Here is a 9,660-nt window from a genome sequence, read left to right as displayed (position 1 = left end):
GACTTTGGTATTTCTATCTGTCTTGACTAGAGCCAGTCCTATCCAGTTCAGTCTACACTTTCAAGTCTTTGCAATAAATGCTGGGTAGTATTATTTGGTAATGAGGTAGAGAGACCACGAATATCTCACGCCAACAAGTTTCGCAATAAACCTAATTGAAGAGGATAGAAGAAACATAAACTGGTGCTGCCATTATTTCATGTGGATTTAAGGACCAAAGCACCAGCAGAAATATGCTTAGTGGGTACATAGTAATACTGTTTCCCGTAAAAAGATATATTAGTCTCTATCCGTACATCAGTCGAGAGAGATGGGCTAGGTAGTTCGGGAAGAAGAGAAAGATATAATCAAGCATTTGAAACCCATAACAACAGTGAAGAAAACATCATAGAAGTTAAGAGGTCAGGCTTGGCTTTGTGGAACATGTACTGATTCCTTTTCTCAGCAGACAACAGTTTGATGAAGCGTCGCCATCGGTTTGTCGTTGAGATGCTTGGATCCACAGCTACCTGAATTCGGTACTTGATTTGTGGAGCCAAATAGACGTTTTGGTGCTTACCTAAGGGACGGTGTTTCGATATCAGCCACATCTCCACCCAGACACCTCACGTGATTGCACCCACCTCGTGGTATCTGAGTGCGCCACACTTGGGTTCGTCCCTCAGCTGGGCAGGGGCCAATGCCAAGGAAAGAAGGTCAAAACCCATGCCAAGAAAGGCCAAAGATGTAGCAAGGAGCTCTCGGAGTCCTCCTCCTTTAGTACCACCGACGTTGTGTTTCTTGTTTTCCCCTGTGGCTTGACCGACACTGACTCTTTGTCGTGTTTTTTTTTTTCTCTTTCGTTCTTTAATTATCCTGTTGTCTGTTCCATAAACAATCCAAAATCTCGCGCACTCTCCGCCCTGCCTTGCTTAATTCCCTACACCACATTTGCTGCCCGCCAGAACCGGCCGGCCTTTCCCCCCCACTCCGAGACGCTTTTTCCACTCGGCGAGGACTGTTCAGCGACCCGTCGACATTGGAATCGAGCCGCAGCAGGCCCTGCAGATGCTCATTACATATTAACGATGGCTTTGGTGAGCAAGGGTGGGCAGCTTATGCTGTCGTACTTGCGCCCCTCTCCGACCCGGTGGATTGGAACGCGTGGCTGCCGCCGCGGTCCTTGGGGGCCGCTGTCAGCACCGGCATTGGCACCACCTTCATCGGCCGTCAAGACACCCGCCGCCTACTTCTCCACACACCCGCCAGCAAGATCCGGTGAGTTGGTGCGCGTATGTTCTCATTTCTTCGTCGGTTACCCCTCTTCGTTTCCCATCCTTTCTTGTCGTCGGTGCAATGTTCCTTCGTGTAATGTTGGCGAGATGGATGTGATGTGGCACCTGCAAGACTCCAAAAGGGGTGCGGCTGCGCGAGGCTGGGCGCCAGCTTTCCGCTTCTTCTGGATGCTTTGGACAAGGATGCTACATCTCTGTGTAGCCGAAGACCCGATCATGCAAGCCAAGATGCTGCAGGTCAGATCTCGACTGGTTTCCACAGCGAATCAGGCTGCGAACCGGCTGCTGTCACATCTTGCTTGGAGACGATTGTCGCCTATGCACTTCCCAGTAAAACGGACTTTGCGTCTTCGGCCAATGAAGAGGGATCTCAAGTGAAACGTCTACTTCAGCTGGTCCTCACCGTGGCCATATCTATCATTGCAACAAGAGCTGACCTCCAACCTAGATCAATCACAATCAAGCTCAAAGTCAGAACCTGTCGCCCCTAGAGCCCACGATGGCGGTGACAGTCTTCCCAAGAAGATGCTCGAGTCTGCCGCGACATCGTTCGCCTCCATTCTCGTTCTTGCGGCCGGCTTCGCAGTGGCAGGCTACGCTTACCACAAGACGTACAAGCGTATTGTCCTGAAGAAGATGACCCGCGCCTTCACGCCGGGTGACCCCGTTCTTGAGCTCGCCGCCATCGGAAAGGAAGTGCCACAAACCACCGTCGAGGCCGATGATCGGTGGGTGCAGCGGCCAGAGCAGGCACGCGTCGACAGAATCATCGATGGCTCAGAGGCTGGGCACTATTTCTTGCTCATGGGCGAGAAGGGGACCGGCAAGAGCAGCATGCTAATTGAGGCCATGCGCAAAATTGACGGCGAAGGCGTGGCCATGTTTGAGGCCCACGCAGATTTGGAGATTGTGCGCATACGCCTTGGCAAGGCCCTCGACTTTGAATTCCACGAAGATTACATTGGCGGATACTTCAGCGAACGCGGTCCTCGCGATACGACGGCTTTATTGGATATCGAACGTGCCCTCAACAAGCTTGAAAAGGTTGCTCTCGTCAACCGGTCTACGCGAAAGAAGCCCCTGGTTGTCATCATTAACCAAATGCACCTGATACGCGACGACGACGATGGCAAGGATCTGATTGAACTTCTCCAGCAACGTGCCGAACAGTGGGCGGCGTCCAACCTCGTGACAATGGTCTTCAACACGGATGACTACTGGGTTTACGAGCGGTTCAAGCAGCTGGCTACGCGGATGGAGATCATGTCGGTGCGCGACCTGCCCAAACGTCAAGCTATCGCAGCTCTCGCAAAGTACCGCATCAAGTACTTCAACGAAAAGCTGAGCCCGACGAAACTCGAGGAGGTCTATGACCTTGTGGGCGGCCGACTATCGTTCTTGAACCGCGTTGCAAAGAGTAGGGATATGATTGCTACTTGTAAATCCATCTGCGCGGTCGAGAAAACATGGTTCCTCAACCAGTGCTGGATTCTCGGCGCCGAGATGGACGACGACGTGATGGACCAGCAGAAGTGGGCTGTACGTAACCATCCCCCCTTTACACATTGTCCCAACCTGGCACAAGGACTCTCTCTAGTGGGCAAACTTAACTGACAATCAATGACAGGCCGGCGCCATGGTCCTCGCCCAAGCCCTCGTAGATGAGGAAGAAGACATGGAGCTTTACGACGACGAGAAGGGCCACATGTTGCCCAAATTCCCCATGCACAAGGCGCAGCAAATCATGACGCGCGCCGACTTCATCCGCAACATGGACCGGCTCAACCTATTCAGTATCGCGGCCAACGCTGACGTCCGCGCCTCATCTGTGCCCATGCACCGCGCGTTCCAGGAGATCTGCGCCGAGAAGAGCTTCAGGGATCATCTGGAGGCTACGATCCAGCGCATCAGTGACATTGAGTCGCTCGGCCGCACACGCGAGCTTGTTGCCAAGGACCTGGTCCTCGGTGGCAAGTATGAGATCGCTCGCGACGGCAAGAACGGCGTCACTGTCAAACTGATTGAGGGTGAAGATCGAGGCATGTACGTCTGAGTCGGAATATGCTTTGGACAAGTCGCCAAGAGTTCGATGGCCGTACAGGGTCCAGCGTTGAGGCTGCCGGATCAAAGAGTCGAGCTACGAGACGAGACGAGATCGAGTGATTGTGATGGGACAGCGGGGAACGCGAGCTCAGATCTGATGAAACCCCCCCTCCACTGGTCCTACTGTGCCAATCAACTCCCGGGACGACCCTTAGATCGGACAAAGATCTGGCGCTGATCGATTATGCGACTGGGTCGATGGACTCGGCCGATATGGGATGAAGCTTGAAGAGATGAACATGACACCAGCTTGCCAGATACGTGTCATCCATCGACTGGGGCATTGATGAGTTGGATGTGTGGCTCGTCCAGATGCGACTTGCGCGTCCACAGGCACAATAATGCGTGGCTGGGAATGCGATGGCCCCAGCCTGTACGATAGAACACGTTTGCGGATAGATCCTGGGCTCGCTGGCTTGTATCCGTACAGAGTAGAGGAAAGGGACTTTGCGACATGTTGCGCCCGTCCCCTGTACGATGGCCGATTTAACGCAACGTAGATTGCACTTTGCAGCAACTCGAAAGATTTCTTTTGTCTCCAATGACTTTGTAGCCATCAATGTAAACCTACCCTTTGACTGCACGTCCAAACTATGCTATTCCGTGGATACCAATCGTTACCATCGTGGCTCGGCACCCCGGGGTCTGCTCCAGCTCATCTCGCGACAAAGTACTTCTTGTAGCAATGAACAGCTCATCAGATAACGCCGGTTAGGTGGAGACCACCCCATGTCCGACGACATCACGACTTTGACGGTTTTGATCAGGCCTGTCCCTTGTCAATCCACTCGCCAGGCCGGCCAGAGTCGTCACTGGGCAGTGCGCACAGCGATACCTACCGCATCTCGTTGGCTCAGATGTCTCTGCATGTCTCGGTTTCGAGACGTCGGGATAGTACCCTCAGACTCTGCAAGTGTAAAAAAGCAAAATGGGTACGGACAGACGAGGCGATATACGGATAGGTAGGAATGTAGAAAAAAGCAAGCAAAACCTTGAAGACAAAGCACGTACCAACCACCACCACCATCACCCCGCGCCATTCTTTCCCGCAGCGCGCCGTCGACCATCCCGAAGCGCCGTTCCGGGGGATACCCCCCTCAAACACCGGCCGACGATTCTGTGCGACGTGAACACGGTAGGTTGGTCCAACCTTGACAGCGACACGTCCCGTCTCTTTCCCAGCCGTAACAATGGCTGCTCTCGCCTTACTTTGCTTCAATGTTCCCACCAAATCCTCCTTCGATGCGCCCCCTCCTCAGGGACTCCTCTTCCCTGGACTCTGGACTCAAGAGGACCCCGGGGGCAAATGAAAAGCGGAGAGCCTCTCCGCTTTCCCAACGGTAGCACCACTTTCTCTCGTGTCTATAGCGGATCACCAGCACCTCGAGCAAACGAAAACACTCCCCTCCAAAGAAATCATCCGAAATCCGTGCCGTGCAGCAGAACTGAGGATGAACCAGACAGACAACCAACGCACACACGGCAGCCTTCCCGCCCGAGTATCCGACGGGAATGAGGAACGAAATAGGTGAACTTCAACCCAGTCTGATCCTCCGTACTCCATCCCCACTCGCCCATTCGAGAACACGATACCGGTGCTGCCTAGGGCACTTTGGGTAGTCAAGGTAAGATTAAGAAAGCAACAAGGTCCAATCCGTCCGGCGCCGAAATTCAATAGACAAGAAACAATCAGTGATATCTCCCACGGTCAAAAAAAAAAAAAAAAAAAAAAACCCCCCGTCCATGCCTCAGACGCACAGATACATCGACCCAGGCCCCCGGCCAAGAACAAACGGGAATTACCTTAGCTTCAGTAGTGTAGGGCCCCCAAATCTCTCCAACGTCCTGTCCTCTCCTCTCCGAGCTCCCCCCTGGTCCCATAGTCTGTACTCCGTAGATTGCGCACCATCACATCACGTCCACCCCCGGTTCACCCGTAGCTCCAACCTCCAACTGCACCGTGCCAGTGCAGCGTGCTTAGCGATGGCCATCGACAGGGGCCCTGGGGCTAGAGAGAGAGAGAGAGAGAGAGAGATTGGAGGCCTGCCTGGAGGATAGATGGGTCTGTCTCTATCTGCACTCTGTAGAGCATGCTACCTATTGCGAGGTTAGCTCCCTCACCCTGGACTCTGGAGTCTCGCGAGAGTGAGGCGGACAAAGAAAGATTGAAACTTTTTTTTTTTGGTCTTCAATGTGCAGCCGAGCTCCGTTTCCCTGCAGCATCTCACAGCGACCTCGACTATCCCATATCCGTACTCCGTACACGGATACAGATAACCCCCGCCCCCACTACACACCTCGACCCTGACCCTGGAACTGACACCCCGGCACCCCTTCCATGATCCATCCCAGTGACCGGCTCCCATCCAACGGGAGAACAATGTCCGTCCTCGACATCGTTGGAGGCAAGTCGAGGCTCGGGAGATGAACCAGTGGTTAGATTTGCAGACTAAGATAATTCCAGACGCAATGATCAGTGCCGGTATCTGACCTATCTCTTATTTCTCCGTTACTAATCATTCATGTTATATGGAAAGGTACCACGGTGGAAAGTACGCGACTGCAGAGCAAAGGGATGGGGCTGGGGTGAGTGGGAGGGATAATTCGGCTCTCACGGCCGTCGGCAAATAGGGATCTTCACTGCACAACCTCGTAGTCCGAACATGCACCCACGCACCCACGCACCCACGCTTCGGATGCGAATATCGGACCATCCAAAGTCTGAGGGCGGCATGTCACTCCATCCCACACGCGTGGTCTACGGATACCTACACGGTACTATACCTTGCGAGATGGCTTCTGTGAACAGCAAGGTTGGCATGAGAGCAGAGTGCGAGGTGAGACGGGATTGCAAGAGTGAGGAGAGGCGCAACCAGCGCAGATTGTATTGTGTTGCGACCAAATCCTCCAGTGCCATGATACTGGCTTACGATACTTGCATGCATCGCTTCCAACTTTCCCCAGAGCCAATACCGGGGAAGCCGTTCTACGAGCAGAGCAGATGTTGCGAAAAATTCAAATCGGAACAGAGTCCGAGCCGCCCAGATCCAGACAGTTCCTTGTCCGTCCCATTAACCCAAAGCCAATACGAAACCACAAGACAGAAGAAGAAAATATGAAAATAAAAGATTGGCAGCCAACCCTCCCAAGATACAAAAAGAAACGCCGCCGTGCGGAGAGCAGAAAAAGGATCAACGTGACGACAAGCTAGCAATCTCCGACTGCCATCCCGTCTTGTTGTCTAGGATGCCCGAGGTTCAACAATCGCTCCCCCCCCCCCCCCCCCCCCCCCCCGTTGCCTATCCCAATCCCATGGCGTTGTGCGAAGCCGGAATGCAAGTGGCCCCTGTACATGATGTCGCCCCCATGACATGCTTCCTCCAGTAACTCCGACCACAATAGTGCCGACCCGAGGAGGAAGAGGGAAGATGTGAGTGAGAGAAAAGGTAGAGAAAAAGAAGAAAAATACAACGCGCGGGTATACCGGGATGAAGGCAATAAAAGAAAAAACAGTGTGAAGAGCATCTGGCGAGTACAAGAACAGCGCGGATGGATTGGCGCCATCCGCCGTGAACTGGCTAGTTCAGGTGCACAAGAAATCAAGCCCAAGGCGCCTGGCAACGCCCTGCCAGTCCCAGACAGAAATCCATTCACCACACTCCATGAGGTGCCAGACTTCTTCAAGGACCTCGAGGACTCTATCGCAGTTGCGAAGACCAGTGTAGCCCCGGACGGACCGGATGATGCCTCGAAGTCGCTCTTGCTGTGTGGGGTCAAAGCATGTAGTACCAATAACCAGACTTGGCATCAGCAACAGGGTGAGCGCTGGGTCTGATGGCTTGAAACCCTCCATGATCGATAGGGACTCGTCCACCGCAGCAGTGATGCGATTATCATGCTGTTGCGGGCGACGAACTGGCGGCGGAGAGGCTGGGCGTTGCTCATCAATCACAGCGCAGCTCGAGGATCCGGCATCGGATTCGTGCATCGAGCTCGTCCTGGACGGTCCTCGAGAGTTTGGCTCCCGTTTGAGCTGCATCGAAGAGGGGAATCCGGAACCCATGCTAGGTCTCAGGCCGGGAGACGAGGCGCAGCTCGTGGCAGTAGACGGCCTAGAGATCTGTGAATGCCGGCGGGAGGAAGACGACGAGGTTGAGGTGGCGACAGATGTAGCTATAGAGTAGACAGAAGGCCGTCTCTCTGGAGAAGTAGGGGGGTAGATTGTGCGGAAGAGATGCAGGAACATCATGTGCTTGTAAACCAACCCGACTCTGTGACGGCTATCGCCGGGCGGCCAAAGAGGCATCCATTGCTCAATTGCCTCTTGAATCTCTTGCGCTCGATACAGAACGTGATACGTTACGACAGTCTCGGCGCGTCTGTAAATGTTATCGCGGATGGCGTTTCGGATGGTGGTTATGTGGCACAGGTATTGAAACAGGCCATCGGCAACACCCAGAAGACGAGGCGAGTCTAACGGGACCAGAGGGCTCCAGTCTTCGGAGGCTAGGCGTGGGCGGTTAGTTGCGGGATGCCAAAGTAATTCGTCTGCATAGATGTGGTACTGGAAGAATTCGGTGATGAAGGCTAGAAAGACGGGATCCTCTGGAGGCGTCTCTTGGATCAATTGCTTGTAACCGCTCAGGTGCACACGATGCGCGCCGTGAGGTTCGCCCTCAATCAGCGTGGTGACGAGGAGGCAAAGGATCTGGGCGTAGCGGGCCGACAAGATTGTTTCGCGATCCTCGCTGTCCTCATCGGCCGAACGATTCATGTCGGCGTACAGAGTCTTCATCGCTTGTTCCTCGTGGTACGCTGACCGGGCCTGTAGCGCCTCAAGGGTGGTTGTCGGGTTTCTCTCGAGTAACTTGGCGCCGTACGGTGTGTCAAAATCAATGTGTTTGCTGCTCATTGCCAGGATCGAGTGCATCACGCCTTGGTGAAGGTTCGCCAAAGGCAGAATGATGTCTTTAAAGGCATTCTTGGCTTCCCCCTCGACAGTCAGGACGTTGCTGAGGTGGACGCCGTAGTGTCTCCAGAAAATCTTGTCCTCGACCGTGTCGACACCGTTGAACAGAGGCTGCACAGTGAAAACGAGTGACTCTTCATCCCCAACGTGATCTTCATCTGTGTTAGACACCATCATCTTTGCCGCGTTCATAGGTGAGCACTCACCAATGGTCGCCTTTTCTTTGCCGCTTCTCCAGAGCTTCTTCTCATGGTAGCCCTCACAGACGACGGCATTCTTCTCGCAATTCATACCTGCTTACGTGTTAGAGGAATCCAAGCAGTCGCGCGTCAGCAACACTTACATCTCGGCTTCGCCTCGTCACACTTCTTCTTTCGTCTTCGACAGGTAATGCACCCTGTCTTGGATCGACCCTTGGTCACCTTACTTTGGTTGATAATCGATGCTACAGGATGCTTGCGGGGTCGTCCTCGGGGTCGCTTCTGCTTCAGCGAGCTTGTGGCTGATACCAAGGTAGCTTGTGTTTGAGCTAATGGAGCCTCCTTGACATCGTCCAGATTCAAGTCGTCGTCCAGTGGTTCAAGTTTGGGTATGGCGAGAATGTCGTCCGGATCCTGTTCCCACACAATGTCGTTGTCAGCGTCGTCTCCATCACACGTATCGGCGTGGCCGGTGCTCCAGGAATCGGTGCAGGACGAGGATGCGGAGTGTACCATTGTCGGGTCGCCAGACGGTTCTAAATGGGGAATATCCACGGCGGCGCTGGCGGGAGACAGCTGCCCGGAGAGAGAGAGAGGAATGCTGGCCGAAGGCATCCAAGTCGCGGCCGTTTGGGAGGTTGGTTGGTGTGGAAGCAGCATTTCGTCTTGCATATTGTCGTCTGATGAGTTACTGTGATTGTCCGACCACGAGAGGTCCCCTTCGTCCGAAACTATCGAGAGAGAAGTAGAGTCCATGGCTCGTCACTAGCGAGACCATGCCAATACGAAATATTCAAAATCGGCGAGAATCTGGTGGCCAGTTGGTAAAGCGATTCGGAGGTGACGCGGTGGCGACAGGATCAGGACGGCTGGGGTTGTCGATCAGTTGTCGAGTCTGGTGAAAGCTATGGGATGTCGAGCGGGGAGGAAAGGAAAGGACAGCAGTCAAATGATATCTCTCGGGGACGAGTGACCAATGTCGAGATGGATAAGACAGGGAAGCGGGCAAGAGTCTTCTGAAGATCAAGACCGTTGCGGTCCGCTCAAGAAGAAGGGAAAGGCTGATCACTGAAAAGCCGACGTGGAATGGAGGGGCTGAGAATGGGTGGAGAGA

At 53.9% G+C, this 9,660-nt stretch overlaps 2 protein-coding genes across 2 annotated transcripts; one reads left to right on the top strand and one right to left on the bottom strand.

Annotated features, from left to right (window-relative positions):
- Positions 1 to 1,799: 1,799 nt before the first annotated feature.
- Positions 1,800 to 3,327, top strand: BDP81DRAFT_328806 (uncharacterized protein; the record flags this gene model as incomplete). Its single annotated transcript, XM_060585250.1, has 2 exons — positions 1,800 to 2,813; positions 2,902 to 3,327. The coding sequence occupies 2 exons, from the start codon at positions 1,800 to 1,802 to the stop codon at positions 3,325 to 3,327; spliced, it is 1,440 nt and encodes a 479-aa protein (XP_060441065.1).
- Positions 3,328 to 6,960: 3,633 nt separating this feature from the next.
- BDP81DRAFT_453005 (fungal-specific transcription factor domain-containing protein) lies at positions 6,961 to 9,302 on the bottom strand (the record flags this gene model as incomplete). Its single annotated transcript, XM_060592795.1, has 2 exons — positions 6,961 to 8,639; positions 8,690 to 9,302. 2 exons carry the CDS (start codon positions 9,300 to 9,302, stop codon positions 6,961 to 6,963), a joined length of 2,292 nt encoding a protein of 763 aa, XP_060441064.1.
- Positions 9,303 to 9,660: the final 358 nt, after the last annotated feature.

Source organism: Colletotrichum phormii, assembly GCF_030913505.1.
Source record: "Colletotrichum phormii strain CBS 102054 chromosome Unknown BDP81scaffold_21, whole genome shotgun sequence".
Lineage (NCBI taxonomy): Eukaryota > Fungi > Ascomycota > Sordariomycetes > Glomerellales > Glomerellaceae > Colletotrichum > Colletotrichum phormii.
The sequence above is the reverse complement of the archived record's forward strand: the minus strand, read 5'-3'. Positions and strand labels throughout refer to the sequence as shown.